The sequence below is a fragment of the Natator depressus genome, chromosome 10, assembly GCF_965152275.1.
Source record: "Natator depressus isolate rNatDep1 chromosome 10, rNatDep2.hap1, whole genome shotgun sequence".
Lineage (NCBI taxonomy): Eukaryota > Metazoa > Chordata > Testudines > Cheloniidae > Natator > Natator depressus.
Genome location: NC_134243.1, coordinates 32,565,405 through 32,587,237, shown reverse-complemented (window position 1 = coordinate 32,587,237; position 21,833 = coordinate 32,565,405). Strand labels below are relative to the sequence as shown.

Here is a 21,833-nt window from a genome sequence, read left to right as displayed (position 1 = left end):
GTAATATGGGAAAACACAAAATTTCCAGTAAGTTCTTGGAACATATTGTGGACAATGTTTTATTCCAGAAAGTGGAGGAAGTAACCAGGGGGACAGTCATTTTAGATTTGATTCTGATGAACAAGGAGAAATTGGTAGCGAATCTGAAGGTGGAAGTCAATTTGAGTGAAAGTGACTCTGAAGTGATAGATTTCATGATTCTAAGGAAAGGAAGGAGTGAGAGCAGCAGAATAAGAATGCTGGATTTCAAAAAAGCTTACTTTAGCAAACTCACTCAAAGAACTGGTAGATAAAGTCCCATGGGGAGGAACTGTAAGGGAAAAAGGAGTGCAGGACAGCTAGTTGGTTCTCAAGGAGGCAACATTAAAGGCATAACTGCAAACTATCCTGCTGCAAAGGAAAGACAGGAAGACTATTAAGAGGCCAATATGGTTCCATCAGGAGCTCTTTAATGACCTGAAAATCAAAGGGAATCCTACAAAAAATGGAAACATGGACAAATTGCTAAGGAGATATACAAAAGAACAGCACAAGCTTGTAGGAACAAAATCAGAAAGGCTAAGGCACAAAATGAGTTAACTTAGCAAGGGCCATAAAAGGCAATAAGAAGTTCTTTAATTAGGAGCAAGAGAAAGACAAAGGAAAGTGTAGGTTCCTCTACTTAACAGGGAAGGTGTGCTACAATGAATGACATCAAGAAAGCTAAGGTGTTTAATGCCTATCTTGCTTCAGTCTTCACTAAAATGGTTAATGGTGACCAGACAATACAATTCATATTAACAAGAGGAAGGCCCATGAGCCAAAATAGGGAAAAAAAACAGGATAAAGAATATTTAGATAAGTTAGATGTACTTAAGGCAACAGGTCCTGATGACATTCATCCTAGGGTACTTAAGGAACCAGCTGCAGCAATCTCAGAACTGTTTGAGAACTCCTGGAAGCAGACATGCCAAACCCGCAAAACAAACAAACAAACAAAACACAGAAATTGGGCTTGTTTTTGGCTTAATTGGCTTGTGAGTTGCTTGTTGGCTAGTTTTTGGCTTGTAGCTTGTTTCTTGTTTGGCTTGTAGCTTCTTTTTTTTTATCAACTTCCAGCAAGCAGGGACAAGGGATAGGAAGAAGGGGAGAGAGAGTCAGGGGTGCCAGGCCCACCACAGTCCCAGACATAGAGTGTTGGGGTTCTTAGGGATTGGCTTGTTTTGGCCTTGTTTTGAAACGGGATTTTCTTGATTTTTGGCTTATTGTGAAAGTCGGGGTGCTTATTTACCACGTGAAAGTTGGCAACTGTGCCTGGAGGACATGTGAGGTCCCAGAAGAGATAGTATCTATCTTCAAAAAGGGGGAAAAAGAGGACCCAGGGAATTATAAAGTAGTCAGCATAACTCTGATACCTGGAAAGATACTGGAAAAAATTATTAAACAATCAATTTGTAAGCACCTGGAAAATAATAGGCTTATAAGGACTAGCCATCATGGATTTGTGAGAACAAATCATTCCAAACCAACATAATTTCCTTCTTTGACAGGGTTACTGGCCTAGTGGATGAGGGAAAGCAGTAGATGTCGTATATCTTCATTTTAGTAAGGCTTTTGGCACAATCCACCATGACATTCTCATAAGCAAACTAGGGAAATGTGGTCTAGATGAAATTCCTATAAGGTGGGTGCACAATGTGTTGAAAGGCCATACCCAAAAAGTAGTTATCAATGGCTCACTGTTCAACTGGGAGAGTGTATCTAGTGGGATCCCTCTGGGGTCAGTCCTGTGTCTGGTACTATTCAATATTTTCATTAATGACTTGGATAACGAAGTGGCAAGTAAGCTTATAAAATTTGCAGGTGACACCAAGCTGGGGTGGGCTGCAAGCACTTTGAAGGGGAGGATTAGAATTCAGAATGACCTTGACAAATTGGAGAAGTGGTCTGAAATCAACAAGTTGAAATTCAATCAAGACAAATGCAAAGTACTTCACGAAGGAAGGACAAATCCAATGCACAACTACAAAATGGGGAATAACTGGCTGGGTGGTAGTACTGCTGAAAAGGATCTGGGGGGCATAGTGGATTGCAAATTGAGTATGAGTCAACAGTGTGATGTAGTTGCAAAAAAAGGCTAATGGGATGTATTAACACTAGTGTCATAAAACATGGGAGGTAATTGTACTGCTCTGCTCAGCACTGGTGAGGCCTCAGCTGGAGTACTGTGTCCAGTTCTGGACACCACACTTTAGGAAGGGTGTGGATAGATTGGAGTCCAAATGAGAGCAACAAAAATAATAAAAGGTTTAGAAAACCTTACCTCTGAGGATAGGTTAAAGAAAGTGGGTATGTTTAGGCTTGAGAGAAGAAAACTGAGGAGACACCTGAAAACAGTCTTCAAATATGCTAAGGGCTGTTATAAAGAGGACAGTGATCACTTGTCTTTCCACTGAAGTTAGGACAAGAGGTAATGGGCTTAATCTGCAGTAAGGGAGGTTTAGGTCAGATATTAGGAAAAAGCTTTCTAGTTGTAAAGGCAGTTAAGCTCTGGCATAGGCTTCCAAGGGAGCCTGTGGAAAACAGCTTGGACAAACACCTGTCAGGGCAGGGCTGATCTAGGTTATTTGGTCCTGCCCTGCGCAGAGGGCTTGACTTGACCACTCAAGGTCCCTTCCAGCCCTACATTGCTAAGGTTGAGATGATTTTATCACAGTTATTTTTAGTAAATATCAGAGACAGGTCTGGGGCAATAAATAAAATTCATGGAAGCCCAGGACCTGCCTGTGATTTTTACTACAAATTATGGGGGGGGGGGGTGGACCGAAAAGGGCAGAGACTTTATTCTAGGCTATGTATATAGTACCTACTGCAGTGAAGCCCCAGCCCTGACAGGGAACTCTGGGCACTCATTAATGATGGACAATCAGGGACAGCTTGTTGGCTGGGGCAAGGGAGCACGTGGGAGTGCAGAGTGCCATCCACGAGCTGCAAAGCCAGGGAGGGTACGTGGACGTTCCCGATGCACGGGCTATGGGGGGGGGGGGGGAATGAGGGGCGGGGCCTCTGCAAAGGGGTGGGGACTGTTACGTCAGGGCTCCAGTCACGTCAGCCTGGGCTGAATTACGGAAAAACTCGCCGGTGCCCCGCCTTCTCGTGAATAATTAATCAGCCCGACAGTCCTTTGTCCCACCTTTTCCAGCAGGCCGAGGCGGCTGCGGCGGCGCTGAGAGGAGCTGGGCTGGAGCTGCTGCGGGTGAGTGCCGGGCGGGATGAGCCCAGCGGGGCTCGGGGGTGCCGCTCGGAGCGTCCCTCGGCCGGGTGGGCGCCGCGGGGCGAGGCTGGTGCCCTGCCCGCCGGCCGTGCGGCCCCAGCCCCGGCGTGCGCCCCGCCAAGCGGGCGGGCTGGCGGTGCGGCAGCGGCTCGGGGTCCCTGACAGGTGGTGGCGGGGCGAGCAGTGTTCAGACCGCCCGCCACGGAGCCGTGTCCGCGGGTGGCTGCCGCTCGCTGCCCGGAGCCGCCTCTGGCCGTGATCGAGGGCGGGCGCCCCTCGGAGCCCGGCTGGGACAGGCGGGGGCGTGGGGTGCCGGCTCCGCGGAGCGGCGCCCCTGGCAACGGGCGTGCAGCCTGGAGCGCGCGCGGTGGCAGGCGGAGCGGCCTGGGCCCGTTGCTGGGGGCGGGAACCGCCTCGCCTCAGCCCCAGGAGGGCAGGTGGAGACCGTGACGGGCGGGCCGAGACGTGCCGGTGTGAGATCATCCCGCCTGTCTGTCCCGGGGGGGTCACCGGGCACGTGCCTGGGGCTGCACAGCGCTGTCTGCCTGCGCTCTACCGCCCTCCGTCCTCTTGCCGCTGCCCAGGGGCTGGCGCCTCTCCTGCCTCCCGGGGCGAGGCGCAGCTTTTCCTGCCCCTGCCTCAATGGAAAGAGCGGTGCCATTCCTCGGAGAAAACGCTTCTCTTGCACTCCTCTTTTGGGATGCTTCAGCTTCTGTGTCCATCACCTGTCACATTGGCTGTCCAGCTGTTGGTCTCTGGGGGTAGACTGTTTTTTTTTCCTCTTCCTCCTCTGTTTTTTGGTCACTGACTTTATATGATGAGTCTCCCTGGGTCACTGGCTGTCAAAAAGTGCCCTCCTCCTTATCATTATTGCTTAAATCATTTCCATAAAACACACAATAGGGCATATGCATAATCTGAAATTAAAAACAGAAAAGATTTAATTTTACTTGTGTCACTAAAAGTCTGGGACTGATCTCACTGTTACATGTCTGGATCTGGGTGCAAGAGGAGCTGATATACTCTTCGCTGCTGCTGTGTGTAATAAAGTTTTGATGCCATTCAGTTTCCTGGGAACTACAGCATTAATGTCAAAGGTGAAGGGGGGAGGACAATCTCTGACTTTGACTACTTCTTCTTATTCAGTAAAATGAAATGGCTAGCATGTACATTTGTGTGCATGTCACATCTTAACTTAAAAGTCCCAACACCTTGGGACCTCACAATTTAGCACTGAGTTAAATGGATTTTATTGAATATTAAGTTTGCGTTACTACATGACATACTGGTTTTGGACTGCAAAACTGACAAGTTAGGGGAGGATGGAGATTTTTTTAAAATGTAAATATGGAAAATACCAAGTCCTTGTACTGTCATTTCTCTTCATGTCCATGGGGGTGAAGGAAGGTGATACTGTTTTGCTCTCTTCCAGCTGAGCTCATTAAGGCTTTGAAAGCAGGGTTGCATGTTTGTGGCTTTTCCCCTCCCAAACCTTCACTGGAGCACTTGTACTGAGGTTCATGTTTGTTTTATAAAGTCAGGCTAAAATCTCTTCATGGTAACGGGAGAGCATTGCTTGCTCTGAATGAGCAAATATTTGACAAGTACAATGCATGGAAGAGAGGGTGCACTTATAGAAGCACAGAATTGTAAGACTGGAAGGGACCTCAAGAGGTCATCTAGTCCTGTCCCCTGCACTCATGGCAGGACTAAGTATTATCTAGACCATCCCTGACAGGTGTTTGTCAAACCTGCTCTTAAAAATCTTCAACGATTGAGATTTCACAACCTCCCTAGGCAATTTAATCCAGTGCTTAACCACCCTGACAACAGGTTTTTCCTAAGGTCCAACCTAAACAGCCCTTGCTGCAGTTTAAGCCCAAAGCTTCTTGTCCTATCCTCAGAGGTTAAGGAGAACAATATTTCTCCCTCCTTCTTGTAGCAACCTTTTATGTACTTGAATACTGTGATCATGTCCCTCCATAGCCTTCTCTTCTCTAGAGTAAACAAACCCAATTTTTTCAATCTCCCCTCATAGGTTATTGTAGCAGAGTGTAGCAGGGCCCCCTTGACTTCTGCCAGGTTCATAAAGTCATGCTGAGACCCTCGGTTTAGTAACCACTGAGGCACTTTGTTCTCAGGCTTGTTCCCACCACCGTTTCACCATGTGCAAGTAACCTTTCACTGTCTACGGGGGGGGAGAGCTACCCCCTAGTTTCCATTCCCTCCATTTTTCCTTTCTCCTGCTCTCTCCTGGCTTTCTTCTCTGAAGGCTTTTATGCAGTCCCCGGCTAATTAGGTAGCAGCTGTCTCTGTCTCCCCAGTTAGGGCCAGGTTATCTCCAGCCTGCTCTAATTTGTTCCCCTAACAAGGAGCGGGTGTGACAGAGGGCTGGATCTGCAACCCTTTGCCCAGCACCCTGTCGCAGTCATGTTTTCTAGACCTTCAGTCATTTTTGTTACTCTTCTCTGCTTTCTCCAATTTGTCCACATCTTTCTTGAAATGTGGTGCCTGGGATTGGAAACAGTGCTCCAGCTGAGGCCTAATCAGCGCAGAGTAGAGTATAAGAATTACTTCTTCTGTCTTGCTTAAAACACTCCTGCTAATACATCCCAGAATGTTTGCGTTTTTTGGGTTTTTTTTTTTTTTTTTCCGCAACAGTGTTACTCCGTTCACTCAGATTTAGCTTGTGATCCCTAGATCCCTTTCTGCAGTACTCCTTCCTGGGCAGTTGTTTCCCATGTTGTATGTAGACAATGGATTGTTCCTTCCTAAGTGGAGTACTTTGCATTTGTTCTTATTAAATTTCATCCCATTTCTCCAGTTTGTCCAGATCATTTTGAATTTTAATCCTGTCCGCCAAAGCACTTGCAACCTCTCCCAGCTTGGTATTGTCCACAAACTTTTTATAAATGTACTCTCCATGCCATTATCTAAATCATTGATGAAGTTATTGAACAGAACCAGACCCAGAACTGATCCCTGTGGGACCCCCATTCAGTATGCCCTTCCAGCTTCATTTAAAAGCAAATCATTTAAAAGAAGAAAAAAAAAAAGCCCACACCACCTTCTTCTTTAAGTCATCAATAAGAAGACAGATCCCTTCTGTTGCCTTGACATCAGTACTAGATGGCACCTTCTTTAAGTTCTAAGCACCTGGCTGAGATCTGCAGCTGGTTGAAGCTAATTCTTGGAAAGACTGAGCTGAAGCTAATGGATAGAAGAAAATATTTTGAAGAACTCTCCACTTCTATAACATCACCTTCTTTTGGGGGTGTTTACCCTCTGATTGTTAATCTACAGCTGACAAGAACTCTACCCACTCCTGTTGGAATCAACTCAGTCACACATCCAGGTCTGATATCATACAGAAAATTGACAATTTCATTGCAATCTAGAAAATAAAACATGAAGACTTGACATAGGATGCAACAGTGAGGCTTCTCAACAACGCAAGCAGCCAAGAGCATAAAAATCTTCGCTGTTCTCTGCATTTGGTTCCCTGTTAACTTAGATTTGACTCAGCATTTTTCAGTTCTCCTCTTAAGTTCGCCATGAGATTGATCCATATCTGTACGGGGACCACTTTCTGCTGCAAAATCAGGAACTCCCATGATAGCCAAGTTGCACTGGAACTGTCAGTTTCAAGAATTGAACTCTTGTATGTAGAAGGCTGAGCTTTCTCATTGAACAGCCTGAGAGTTTGGAATGAGCTCCGGGATGACTGTGAATGTCGGCATTTTCTGATCGAACTGCAAAACCCACTTCAACCAAGCCTTCCCATAATAACTTAACACACACATCTGGTCCCAGTTGACTAAAGGAAAGAGTTAAATATCTTTGTATACTCTAATTTTTGTGAAACATTTGGATTCCACTGTGATGGGTGTCATGTAAGAACTGAGATTTGGGCAACTGTGGGCAATATAGTAAAGTCCAAGGATAACATTTTGCTATCCCCGTCTTAAAATTCCTCACTTTCTATTAGAGCTGGTGTTTCCAGTACTAGAGGACAGTGGAGAGTGCTTGGCTGACTCTGTTAATTCTGTTAATGTCTGCCATGATATGGTTCCAAACAGTAAATTGACCTTCAACGCGCATGTCCTGAAACACCGTTCATAGCTGTCCCTTTAGTTCTAAGCCTTTGTCTTTCAGTGAGAAGCAATAGCTGCTGGGCAGTTTATATTTTATTTTTAATTGGACTGCAGCTTTTTAAATAATGGCTTGAACAAAGGGCCAGGAATCAGTAGCTCCAGAATTCCAATTCCTATGCTGACACAAACTTCCTGTGTGCCCTTTGGCAGGTACTAATCTCTTCCTCCTATAAGATGAGGATAATTCTTGTTTACGTCATAGGGGTGTTGAGAAGACCGATTAGTTGACTTTGTAAAGTGCCATATCACTGCAAGTAGAAATGCCCAGAAAACACATTGCCTGATTTCTTATTGAATAAATGACTCAAATGATTTGATATTTTTATCTTTATCCGTAAACAGTTATAAAAATGTACTACTCAGGAAACAGAGCCAAGCAGAGGCAATGAGACACTAGAAATGTATTTACTCTGCTAACCATGGTAATCCATTAACAAGATACAAATAGTGCATTGCTCTTTTCTACATGCCTTATTTCTGGAAATCACTCAGGGCCTAGCAACAGCAATCTTCTCACTGCAATGAAATTGGTTGGTACAACTACAGTGCTAGGCCTGTTTAAATTTCTAATATGCCAGTACATTAATCACAATGAGGACTGCTTGAGCAGTCCTCAACTAATCCAGAGTAAACCATAATTTGTGGCCTAGCAGCAACAGATATTTTCCTACAGTAAATAGCAAAAAACTGCTGCTGGGAATTTAGTTTCCTCAATGGGATTATCCTTCTGGTGTCTAGTCAAACCACAGGATGTACTTGGACAACTTCAAAATAAAACAATAATGACAACTGTGATTTTTAAAATGTTGCAGAATTTCCAACTTTCCCCTTTGTCAGCATTTCAGTATGCAATCACAATTCATAGATGTGTTCCTCTTTGCACAATCACTGCTGGTCAGAGGAGACCTCTGCAGTTGAACTCCAGCTGACTCCTGGAGAAACTGCTGCTGTACTAGAAATACCTTTTTGGAATATCCTTATTCTGAAATCAGTTGTAGGCCTACATCTCTGAATTTATCCATTTGGCCTGTTTTTGTTTAGTGTTGGCCTTAATAAGTATCTAGTCCAACCAGATGATTAACAGCTTACTCCTCTACCATTTAGGAGTTAAAGATGGCCTCTTATTTGTACAGAGGCAAGGAAGAATCCATCCCAGATGTGGTCCTTCCCAGGATCTTGAACAGAGGATGGGAAGGTCCACAAATATCTACCCTTAGTAATCACAGGAAACCTTCCACCTGTTCCCAACAAATTAGAACAACAAAAGGTTAGGTCACTGCTTCATCAGGTCCAGTTTCCTATTTCTGGCTATGGCTGTCTTTTGTTTTTATGGAAAGTGTCATACCCCTATGATGTATCTGGCCAACTGCAACAATGTACACGTGGGCCTGGAGGAGACACAATCATGTGAGGAAGCAAAGTTCTAGCTGCCATACTGGAGTGATGACAACACCTTCCCATGATATCCTGGAAAGCCTTGTCACATCCCTTTTTTTGCCATTAAAAAGCTCTTCTGCCCATCTTGTATCCTATGCTTTCAAAAGAGATGGTGGAACTGATCTTCTATGGCAAGTCTGGTAACTGTGAACTATATTGTCAAATAGGTAATCATGTACCGGTTTCCATGGGTAACTGGACTCCCCACGCTAGTGGGTGCTTGTTTTGCTAGCTTTTTTCAGAGAACTGGGGTAGCTTCATTCAGAATGTTGCAGCCTCGCTACTTACGTGTATGTGCAGATTTTATCCTTTCACCTCTGTTGTGGAGGAACCTATTTTGGTTTCTTATCTTCAACAAAATTTCTATCTTCTTGGTCCTTTGTGGTCTCTTCCTGTTTCAGTTTTGCCACATCTGGCCTGCTTTCCACTTTCAGATGTTAGTTCTAATCTGGTGTGGCATCAGCTAAATGAGGAAGAATCTTTTTCTTTCAAACCCAACACACAACCTTCTGTGCTGCCTGCAGCCACCTCACCTTGTGGTGCAACTGGCATATTTTGCACACTATTCAGGGTTGTGCTAGTCGGCCCTTGGAAGTAGTACATTGTTCCTCTGTGTGTGTCAGGAAGTGGTATTGGTGCTTTTCTTCCAGAGTCAGTACTGAACCAATGCCCCTGTATTATACTTTGGGGCACTGTGTTGCTGGAAATGCTGTCCTTTGGATAAGATATAAATCAAGGTACTGACTGGTGAAAAGGTTCGCAGAATTCTTTATCAAAGAGTAATATGTCTATTAGTGCAGTGTTCTGACTGAATTGCAACGTTGATAATCATTCTGTCTTCCTAAATTTACCCTTCAGTTTCCTTTGGATAGCATTCCCCATCATCCTACACTATTGTGTAGTGTGGTTAGATGATTGCATGTTCCATCTCAGAGAGGGCTGCAGTTAACGGGTAGATGGAAGATATCCTTGTGTTTACTGTAATTGTTAGTAAAGGACTTTTAAGGTCCTTCAGTATGGAAGTATTTATAGTATTTTGGATCTATTACAATCCGTGTGCTGTTAACAGTACACACAAGTGTAAAGAACTGGCATCAGCCACTTGTACCTCTAACACTGTCCAAATTTAGTTCTGTAAAGAGCTTTGAAAATGGCATTTCTCTGAGACCTCTTACTGTCCCCACCTCACTGGTAATGCTTCCATTGTGAGATACATGAATAACACATTTGTCATAACTGCTATGTATTGAGCCGTTAAAAGTGCCGGTGGTGGTGCTGCCTGGCTAAGGCAGGCTAGTTCCTACCTGTTCTGACACTGTGCCGTGCCCCAGAAGCGGTCAGCAGCAGGTACAGCTCCTAGGTGGGGGGCCACGGGGCTCTGCACGCTGCCCCCATCCCGAGCACCAGCTCCATATTCCCATTGGCTGGGAACCGGCCAGTGGGAGCCTGGGGGAGGCGGGGTGGTGCCTGTGGGCGAGAGCTGTGCAGAGCTGCTTGTGTGCCTCCGCCTTGGAGCCCGACCTGCTGCTGGCCGCTTCCAGGGTGCAGCATGGTCCACGGTGCCAGGACAGGCACCTGCCTTAGCACCCCGGCGACCAGGAGCCATCCGAGGTAAGCCCACGCCCCAATACCCTGCCCTCGCCCTGAGCCCCACCCCCCCAAACCTGGAGCCCCTTCCTGCACCTCAAACCAGTCATCCCCAGCCCAACCCCAGAGCCTACACCTTCAGCCCAGAGCCCTGACCTCTTCCCACACCCCAGCCCTCTGCCCCAGCCCTGAGTCCCTTCCACATCCCAAACCTCTCATCCCCAGCTCTGTTGGGTCACAGGCATCAACAATTTTCTCCAACTGGGTAGCCAGGAAAGAAGTTTGAAAACCACTGCTCTAGGGAAGGGGACTCTAGTCTGTTCCTTTCACTCAACAGCCACAGTCTAGAACAGATGGTATGAAGGTAAATATGCCAAGTTAGTATGACTCCTTATTTTCAAGTTCCCATGCCCCATGAATGAATTCAAACCTTGGAGAGGGTTGGCCTCCTAGACTTTGCTGGCCTGGAACTTCCACAAACACTGTGGAGGTATTTTCAGTCTTTTAAAATTATCAGTTTACCCTTTAGAAGCTTAGTGTTTTGAAAGAGGTTTTCTCCAGCATATGGCTCAACATTGTATGTAGGTCTACGGGAACTGGTGCCCTTTTTAAAGGATAAATTACATGAAAATGGAGCTAGAAGAACCCTGTTGTAATCAGTTACAAGAAAATGTAAAACGAAGGTGCTTTTTTGGGACTTATTAATCTTTCAAGGTCTGTTTGCCTCTAAAACAGTATCTCCTGCACATGCCATATGCTTCATAACTAGCAGTGTTATGCTATACCATTTTTCTCTCTCTGGCACAAAAGCTATGGGAAAGTGCTTGTATTAATTAAAGAAAATCTGATACGTGTGTGGAGAGGAGACTAATTGCTTTCAAGTACTTGCTGCTACTGAAACTTTATAAACTGTATTATGAATTTGCCAAGGAAAATGCTGGTCTTAAAAAAAACTGTGGGAGAGGAGTCGAAAGGCCACTTGGTGGGATTATTTGTTTACAAAATAGACCCAAAGAGTCAGTGTTATATAAAACCTGGTTGCTAAGAACCTTTATCAAACCATGTTACTGTGGCTTATCTCATGCAGTTCCTCTTGCCTGTCTTTTTTTTTTTTTTTTTTTTAAATCTATTCTTGTTCAGTTTGCTTCCCTTTACATGAAGGATTTTGCTGGGGAGGGCGGTGTTTGTTTTTTTTGTTTTTAACCTCTGTTGTATCATTGAGTGAGTGGAAGTGATGCCAGAGCAGCTCTCTGAACACTGCCTCTGCCTTTTTGAAGAGTACTGTGCAATCTCTTCCCTACCAGATGTGCTGCATTGCATGGGGAAAGGCTTTACTCTGCCCTGCCAAGCTTCCTGGTGAAATGCCTTAACTGGTGTAACTTGCTGCAGTACCAGAGATGCTCTGCTTCCATATCAGTAGTGGTTCTAGATCTATATACCATTTCTCCAGAAGTTTGGTTTATTTTCTGGGGAACACAAGACTGAACTTTTGGAATGATTGGGCTTGGATGCAAATTTATGACTTTAAAACCTGAATTTTGAAATATTGGAGCAGGGACTAAATCAAATGCTCACTGAGAGCACAGCTGTAAGGAAGTGGTGTGCAGACAAGATTGACCTACTGCTGTTTCTATGCATGTGTCTAGAGCAGGAGACATTCTATTTCCATCCCCATCTTGGCCAGACTTCCTTGTGTGAGCTTGGGCAAGTCACTTAACCTCTCTGCCTCAGTTCTTCCTTGTAAAATGAGATTAATACCATCTGAGGGGCATTAAGCAAAATTGAGTATCTGTGTAGCACTTGGAGAACACGTACTGTTCGTTTAACAGGTAGCTGTTAGAGCATGCATATTTGCTGTTGGAACTGGGGCGGTAATCAAAGAAAGGGAATGAGGAAAATAAGGACATGGTTGCAGAGACAAAGCTTGGAAAGCTTTGTAACTCTGACAGGCTTACCGTGTCCAACAGAAAACACGTAAAGTAGGCTTTGACTGGTTTTCCAGGAGGAGTGAAGATTGTGGGCACTGCCTGGCTTGTGGGGGGATTGATAATAGAGATACAAGGCTGTGACCTCTAAGTCAGAAATTTGAATCTGGCTCAGTTTTACATTGACTAACTTACCATACAAAGAGTGTTGGCAACTTGTATGAAATGAGATGCTGGGTCTTAGGCCAGTTCCCAGTAGGCAAGTGTCTTCAGCATAATAGCTATCACAATTCGGGGCAGTTGGTATTCTTAGTAGAGGCCAAAGATTGCATGAATCATAATTGTGGTCACTGTAGGTATGTGTACACTGTTATTAGACACCTGCAACTGGCCTGCGCCAGCTGACTTGGGCTCCTGGGGCGTGGGCTAGACCCTCCCATCTCACAGGTCCTGGAGCCCAAACACCTATACTGCAGTTAAACAGTCCCTTAGTGCAAACCCTTTGAGCCCGAGTCAGCTGGCACAGGCCAGCCATGGGTTTTTAATCGCAGGGTAGACATACCCTGTGAGTGATAGCGCCTTCAGGTTTGGGCAAGGCACATTGTGCAGGGCTGGCTTATCTGGCTATTGTTTGTGCTGTTTGTGTATCACTGAAGGCTTCAGTCTTCAGGACATTCCAGCTGGAACCTTTTGCTTGAAAATTTTTTTAGTAAAACTTAGAGAAAGTGGTGGGGGAGGTAGGGCAGTTACTGGAAGGCAGAAGGAGAGGGTTAGGAAACCAGAGGTCATTAACTGGAAGGGCAGTTAATTGATGCATCCTTTTTGTGTGTGTGTTCTTCAGACTGGGAGCTGGGGACTGAGCTGCCAATTCTGGCTTCACATTAACTAGCTTGGCCTGCTCTGCACAGTCTTATCTCATTTACTGTTTTCCCAGCCTCCGAACATAGACATGTAGGATTAAAACAAGCTTTCTTAAGGTGAGTGGTGACCTACATATCTGGCTCATAGTGAGGTGATTGGGAGACATGGTATAAGAGGATGAAATGTGTTTGGCAGACAGCGTTTAGCACACATGCTTTCTAAATAATAAGCAGTGGGCTTGGTCTGTGCCCAGCTGCCTTCTGGCATTATCTGTCAGCTCTGCTATCTTCTACTCTTAACTTAGTGGTGATTAGTGTCTACCAGCTAATTGTCTTATTTCCCATTTTACAGATTTGGGGGGGTAGGGAGAGGGAAACAGAGGCAGAGTGGTTTACCCAAGGTGTCAGTGAGTCAGAGTTGGTAATAAAAGCCAGATGTTTGGCTCCTAGTCCTTAAAGTAGTATGCAGTGCAACAGATTCAATATTATCTCAAGCTTTTTCAAATAGTCCTTTTTAAAGCCTATTGAATAATTGGGATCTATTATTTGGGAGAGTCCATGCTGGAACAGAATAATGTAAGGGGAACAAAAGAAAAATGCTTCAGCCGCATAGGAGTTTTGCTTTGTCAAACTCTTTGGACAGGTGTGGAGCCTGTCCCGGAAAGCCAGGCTAGTGAACTCTGCCTTTGCCTTTTTGAAAAGAACTGTGCAATCTGGAGGCCTGTTTTGCTAGCATTGTTTTGCGATCCCATGACCCATTTCTCTTCCCTTCCAGATGTGCTACGTTGCAGAGAGAGAGGCTTTGTTAATTCCCTGCCAAGCTGTCTGCCTTTGTGGCTTAGCTGGTGTAACTTACTGCAGTGCTAGTAGGAGAGAGGAGAAGCTGCAGGTTGCTGATGTAAGCGAGTCGGTTGCAGCTCAAATCACAGAAACTAACGCGGAAAAAGATCTAGGGGGGAGGGTTGTTTCCCTTCCTTCCCCAGGTCAGTCACTCTGCTCTAAATCTTGCTTTTCTGCAGATGGCCTAGGGATTTTTTTGCAGTCCTGGTGGAAGAGAGTTGTTTTGGTCAGAAGTATCATCATGCAGGCTGGTGAAATACAGGTCTTCTAGTCTGCTCAGTTGATTCACCAAACCCAAGTGGGAAGCCTAACTTGGATTGCTTGCTGAGTTACAGGTGTCTTTCTTGCACAAGGTTATGGTTTATTAGTATGTGAGCTGCTTTGTTATGCACTGTATGTAACTCTGAGCTGAGGCTGTCAGTGCCTTTGCTTAGAGCTGCAAGAGGGGACACAAGGTTCTTTGTTTTCTAAGGCAGTGTTGGACCATAAACAGGTAAGCTTGTATTATGCCCTATATCCTTGAGTCCACCAAGGGAGAATGTCAAGTGCATAGCTCTGTCGACTGACAATGCATGTGTTTGAGGGAGTTAAGGCTTTCTTAGCTCAAGGAATTGCAGCTTTTGGTGCTTCCCTCCACCCCCCACTCCTCATTCAGGAATCTTCTGCTTTATTAAAGTCAAGTTTTTGCTCTTCAGTCACTTAAAGTGTTGCTGAAATAACTGGATGATGAACTCTGGCTGTTTCCAAACAGGACTGAAAAGTGAAGAGAACATTAGGAAGATCAGGTCTGTGGAGAGATGCTGTCTGATGTAACAGAAACCTCTGAGGGGGTAGATGAGGCAGAGAATGTCCGCTATGAGGAAACAGAAGAGGACGACAATGTCAGGTGAGTCCTGTCAGGCCTTCCTGGCTAGTGAGTGTGGGGCTTTACTTGGTTAGAACAACTTGTCTTCTAGAGGGGTATCTCTGCATGTGGGTTGCAGGCAGGAATGTGGTGCTTGCTGTCCCCTCTCTTTTTCTCTCCTTCCCCCCCCCCCCCCTTTCAGTAATGTGGGAACACTTTTTCATATATATTCCACCCCCATTCAGGAGAGAAGGATATCTGTAAATGGCTGAAGTGAAAGACTAGTGATGAGGATGTATTGGGATGTGAATAGATAATCCAGCTCATCTCCCTGGGGCCAGCACATTTATTTCCTACAGTGTTATCCCATCCAGTTTCAAATGACAAGAGTTAATAGGGTTTCTTCCACTTACGGTAAGATTCTTCCACAGCCTATTTACTTTCTGCCAAGAAATAATTCCTTATATTCTGATTGAGATTTTCCCTTTCTTGTATGTTTTGGAGTGCAATAATCTATCCCTCCTGAATCACTGGACGGTTCAAAAGTCTTGTCTTGTGCATTTCTGGGGTGAAGCAGCTGCAAAGCTGAACCCTTTCATTAAGGATCCACCGGGAGATGCTGTGACTTGATAAAGTGCATCTATTCACTTTACTAAAAATCAAAAACCCTCTAGTGAGATGAAAATGCAGCGCACGTCTATAACCAGGAGTATATTGACTCTTTTTGTTATGCACCAAGAGTGTTCTCAGTAGCTACAACACCCACAGTCCCTGCCCCAGAGAGCTTAGTCTAAAAGATGTAGATAAAATCAGATGCACTAGGAAACCCAGAAAGAGCCTTTCACGGTATCTCCCTTACTGAAGGTTGGGGTGGAGAGTGCATTTGAGTAATATTTGTGGGGCTACATGGAGGAGATGGACCTTAAACTGGGATTTGAATGAGAGGCTGAGGGCATGGCATGGAACACTGGAATTGGGAGGCTGTCCAGGCATTGGAAGCATGGAAGACCTAGAAGGAAGTGAATGTGGTGGTGAGGCTGGAATCATTGCTGGATTGAAGGGTGAGAGTGTTTTATCATCTCCTATAGAGCAGTTTATTAGAGTGGATCAAAACTGACTTTAAAAATCAGATTTTGTTGTCTTAATTTAAATTCAGTTTTCATTTGAAGAGTAAACCCATTTAACATTAGCAACCAGTGTTAAGGCTTAAATAGACTATAGTCTAATTTAAATTATTTTAATAAATATAAAAACAATATACAAGCAGTATATGTTTGCTGCTGAGCTTTTAAAGAAAGTCAAGCTAAAGAACTGGTGGAAGTCACTGGCTAAGCATCTGGAACCAGGTTTCTGCAGTGTGGTTGTAGCCATGTTGATCCCAGGATATTAGAGAGACAAGATGGATGAGGTAATAACTTTTATTGGACCAGCTTCTGTTGGTGAAAGAGATAAGCTCTCAAGCTGGCAGAGCTCTGTTTCCTTTCATCAACAGAAGTTGGTCCAATAAAAGATACTACCTCACCCACCTTGTCTCTCTAAATGAGCTTTTGATGGCAGTAGGCTATTCTGCAGATGCAAAGAATATTTTCTTAATTTCAGTTTATCCTGCTAATTCATTCGTTTTCAGAAAGCCTTTGACAAGGCCCCTCACCAAAGCTCTTAAGCAAAGTAAGCTGTCATGGGATGGTAACTGGTTAAAAGATAGGAAACAAAGGGTAGGAATAAATGGTCCATTTTCAGAATGGAGAGAGGTAAATGATGGTGTCCCCCAGGGGTCTGTACTGGGACCAGGCCTATTCAACATATTCATAAATGATCTGGAAAAAGTGAGATGGCAAAATTTGCAGATGAGACAAAACTACTCAAGATAGTTAAGTCTCAGACTGCGAAGAGCTACAAAAGGATCTCTCAAAACTGGATGACGGGGCAACAAAATGGCAGATGAAATTCAGTGTTGATAAATGCAAAATAATGCATGTTAGCAAACATAATCCCAACTCTACATATAAAATGATGGGGTCTAAATTAGCTGTTACCGCTCAAAAAAGAGATCTTGGCGTCATTGTGGATGGTTCTCTGAAAACATCCACTCAGTGTGCAGCAGCAGTTAAAAAAGCGAACAGAACGTTGGGAATCATTAAGATGGGGATAGAAAAGAAGACAGAAAATATCATATTGCCTCTGTATAAATCCATGGTATGCCCACATTTTGAATACTGTGTGCAAATGTGGTTGCCCCATCTCAAAAAAGATATACTGGAATTGGAAAAGATACAGAAAAGGGCAACAAAAATGATTAGGACGTTGGAGCAGCTTCTATATGAGGAAAGATTAATAAACCTGGGACTTTTCAGCTTGGAAAAGAGATGACTAAGGGGGGATATGATAGAGGTCTATAAAATTATGACTGGTGTGGAGAAAGTAAATAAGGAAGTGTTATTTACTCCTCATAACATAAGAATTAGGGGTCACCAAATGAAATTACTTCCTTGTGTTTTAGACGTGCTGCCTATTATTTTTCATACAATACACAGTCAACCTGTGGAACTCCTTGCCAGAGGCTATTATAGTCTTGGCCTTCACAGGGTTCAAAAAATAACTGGATAAATTCATGGAGGATCGGTCCATCAATGGCTATTAGCCAGGATGGGCAGGGATGGTGTCCCTAGCCTCTGTTTGCCAGAAGCTGGGAATGGGTGACGGGATGGATCACTTGATTACCTGTTCTGTTCATTCCCTCTGAAGCATCTGGCATTGGCCATTGTCGGAAGACAGGAACTAAGGCTATCTGTTGTAGTAAATTATTAAAATCTGCCATCTCAAGGCACTAATACCAGAAACAAGAAAGTCCTGAGTCATTGGGAAGGAAGAGTTCCTGTTTCCTACCTGTGATGGGTCACAAGCTGAGCGATCTTCGAGTTGGCATTAGTTCAGGACTGACTATGGGACAATTCCACAACTGGGAGTAGGGAAAACATTGAGGTCAGGTTGTTTTTTAACTGAAGCAGCTCAGAGGTTTGGAATGTTAATAGACGTACGTGAGATTGGGTTAATGGGCAGAGTGCAGTTGAGGCTGTCAAAGGTGCACAGCTAATACAGTGATCACAGGGAGATCACCAGCCATGTGGTGAAGGGCTTGCTTACTATTCTCAGATTACATTAGAAGCTCAGTTACGAACACCTTGGGAATGGAGGTTGTTTGTAACTCTGAACTGTTGGTAACTCTGATCAAAACATTGTGGTTCTTTGAAAAGTTTACAACTGAACATTGACTTAATACAGCTTTGAGACTTTACTATGCAGAAGAAAAATGCTGCTTTTAACCATCTTAATTTAAATGAAACCAGCTCAGAAACAGTTTCCTTACCAGGTCAAATCTTTTTTTTTTTTTTTTTTAGTGGTTTATGTTTAACACAGTACTGTACTGTATTTTCTTTTTTCCCCCTCCCCCTCTCTGCTTCTGCCTGATTGCATACTTCCAGTTCCAAATGAGGTGTGTGTTTTGACTGGTCAGTTTGTAACTCTGGGGTTCTACTATACTCTCAAAATTCACGGTAGGGGAATTTGTGCAAAAAAGTCAGTTTTAATGACTTGGTATTTGGGTGTCTGAATGTGGTGAATGGAACATACCTGTTAGCCTCTCTCTCCTGCTGGTATTGCTACCTGTCAGACCTCAAGGCACATCCAGACTGTGCTAGAATGTGGATTCACACTACCATAGCTCAGTAGTATATTCAACATCTCTTATGAGCTGCTGTCACCTTTGTGCTTGATCTTATTCTCTGAGCATTGTCAGTTGGATTTCTGTTGCATCTGGGGTAATCGCTGATGATGACTTTGTGGGACAGTCCTGGGTTTGATGAGACTGCCTGTTTGAGGCTAACATATTGGGACTGGATGTTCAAAGCAACCCAAAATGTCAACAGGACAAGCGTAATGTCATCATGCTGTGGTTATTGTTCTTCAGCATGTTTTGTATGGTGGTGTTTGTACTTCCATGCTGACAGCGTGATGATGTGAGGCACAGTCCTATCCCAAAGACAACATTTTAAGAGACCATGATGGTGGTGTCCAAAACCTCACTTGTGGGACCTTACAGCACAGGTTTATGTAGTATATTTCATGTAAACTGTATCCCTGAAGCTTAGGGATGTGCACAGGAATAAAAAATTGGCTGATTTTTGGAGCGGCACTTTGTGTCCCCTGTGGCCAGAGGAGCAGGATTTCCCCTCCACATTTTGAGCCAGAGAATAACTCTGTCTTGAGCTGGATGTCAGTTAGCACTAATTGACAAAAAGACACAGATGGCATCTTCCTGGAGCTTGCCATCAGCAAATAGGAATTCAGTTTCTACCAGGTCTAATGCAGAACTGTCCTGAAGCACAAACAGCTGCCTTGGTCCAATGTATGGGCCTGGGCCTGGGCCTGGCCCTGGCCCTGTGTAATTTAAAAGTTGCTCTTAAGACCTACAGAATCTTCCTGGGATCCTTTGGGCATGTTCTCCATCTCATGCCCTTTGTGAATTTCTGTTCTTCACAGTCCCACTGACCTCTCAGAGATGCTCAAGGAGGGGACGAAAGAGTCTCATGATCGTGCAGAGAACACTCAGTTTGTCAAAGACTTTCTGAAAGGACGGATCAAGAAGGAGCTCTTTAAGGTTTGCACTTCTAACTCTCTGCTTCCTTAACAGCATGTGTGATAAGCTCTTGAGCTGTAGAGTTGAAAGCTCTATCCCAAGTTGGAGACATGACACACTGTTACAATGAGAGGAAGGATGGTCCAGTGGTTAGGGCACTAACCTGGGACTCTGGAGACTTGGGTTCAATTCCCTGCTTTTTCAGAAACTTCCTGTGCGAACTTGAGCAATTTGCTTAGCGCCTCTCCCTCAGTTCCCAGTCTCTAAAATGGGGATAATACTTCCCTACATCAGACTGAAGCCCTTTGAAATCTACTGATGACAAGGGCTATATAAGAACCAGGTAATATTATTTTTATGTTCTGGGTGTGGATTTTTGCTTGTCATGGGCAAACTAAATCAAACTAAACTGCTGGAAACCTGACTTGCCTAGAAGTGACACTGTGTGTAACATGTCAGGGAATCCAGCATGGTGTCTCACTCCCAGAATTAGCAGTACTTTGTAGTGCTACAGAATTGGCATAGTTAGCAATTTGGGTTGGGAGTCAGCTTAAAGTTGCTCCACAGCACCTTGTGCTGGCTGGTCTGGAAAACAATTAATGGAGAGCTAAAGCAGTGTTTCCAAAACAGTGGGTCCCCACAGACAAGTGGGTTGCAAGAAGGTTCTAGATGGGTGGTAGGCTTGGTGTGGAAGGGAGGCCCCGGGGAGAGGTTGTAAAGTGAGCTTACCTCACATGTGTCCAGCAGCAGCAGCTCATGTCCTGTGGGGCTGGGCCTGCCTCCCTGCTCTTGGTGTTTGTGACCTGGTGCAGAGCGTTGTAACTCCACTTGTGTTTGGCTCAGCCACCCCTCCATTGTCATGACTGCTTCTGGAAGCCCCTTAACGTCATGCCTCAGGTCTATAAATGCCAGTGCAGTTGAAATTTTCAGAAAGTATTGGGAATTATGTTAGCTATTTATACTAAGGTGTTTTCTCTATTGTTTTAATTGCCAGTCCCTTTTGAGCAGATCAGAGCATTCAGCATAGACATATGAACATCATCTTTTGATCATAACAGTCTGCACATCTAAATAGGGGCTTAAAGCAGTAATGAATTAAGCTTCTCTACACCCTTTTGAAGTAGGATGTGTTGTCCCCATTTTACAGATAGGTATTGAGGCATAGGGGTTCAGTGACTTGCTGCATCACCTTAGACAAGTCCATAGCAGAACTGGCAGTAGAACCTAGAACTCTGGGCTCCCAGTCCAATGCTTTGAGGGGAAGTCTGTTCTCCATTACAGAAATCTGAGGGAGAGACGATTTCTCAGGACATCTCATCTGTGTTCTGTCAGTCCCTGCAGGATTGTCCCTACAGTCTCGTGTCTGGATGTGTCCCAAGCAAAGGGACTTCACCATTTCCTTTTAAGATTCCTTCCCAGCCTAATAGATAATATGGTGGGGCAAGTGTGGTCTGTATGAAGTGTGGTTTATTGGGAGGAACGCATGGGTCTGTACATAATCTGTCTAAATACATCATTCTTTCCAGCAAGTGGTCTCTCACATACATTGTGCTTTTGTTCCTAGTTGGCTACTGTGGCACTTTACTACACATACTCTGCCCTGGAAGAGGAAATGGACTGCAACAAGGACCACCCTGCATTTGCCCCTTTGTACTTCCCTCTAGAGCTTCATCGGAAAGAAGCATTGACTAAAGACATGGAGTATTTCTACGGGGAAAATTGGAAAGAGAAGATTCAGTGTTCAGAGGCAACTAGGAGTTACGTAGACAGAATCCATCATGTTGGGCAGTATGAGCCGGAGCTGCTGGTAGCCCATGCCTACACACGGTACATGGGGGACCTGTCTGGGGGCCAGGTACTCAAGAAGGTAGCCCAGAGGGCCTTGAAGCTGCCCAGTACTGGGGAAGGGATCCAGTTCTATGTGTTTGACAACGTTTCCAATGCACAGCAGTTCAAGCAGTTCTACAGGGCCAGGATAAATGCCCTGGACTTGGACAAGAAAGCCAAGGAGAGGATTGTGGAGGAAGCCAATAAGGCATTTGAATTCAACATGCAGGTACCATGCACCCCCAAACTTTTGTAACTGCCTGTACCTAAGTAAGCTACACTGCTTTAATCTTCTACCTGGTTTAGACGGAATGTTAATGTTCCTGACAATGCAGGACTGATGGCGTTAGCCAAATCCAGGGGTAATGTAAACAGGGGAAGGAGGAAAGAGTAGAGCTATAAGCCTTTTAAACAAGAAATGCAAACTGCATCTGATGTCTCTACTAAGGACATGTAGAGCACTACCACGC

The 21,833-nt window shown here is 44.6% G+C and overlaps 1 protein-coding gene across 6 annotated transcripts in view; it reads left to right on the top strand.

Annotated features, from left to right (window-relative positions):
- HMOX2 (heme oxygenase 2) overlaps positions 1–21,833 on the top strand; it is a 93,923-nt gene that overhangs the window by 67,339 nt on the left and 4,751 nt on the right. For 3 of the 6 annotated variants that reach the window (XM_074965675.1, XM_074965674.1, XM_074965673.1), the window contains 3 exons: positions 14,808–14,942; positions 19,440–19,557; positions 21,101–21,592. In XM_074965675.1, coding sequence (XP_074821776.1) covers positions 14,854–14,942; positions 19,440–19,557; positions 21,101–21,592 — 699 coding nt within the window. In that variant the 5' untranslated portion in view covers positions 14,808–14,853. Of the gene's footprint in view, positions 1–3,090; positions 3,236–14,080; positions 14,200–14,807; positions 14,943–15,167; positions 15,315–19,439; positions 19,558–21,100; positions 21,593–21,833 lie in introns of those variants that run through there. The other 3 variants (XM_074965672.1, XM_074965676.1, XM_074965677.1) reach the window with 3 other exon arrangements.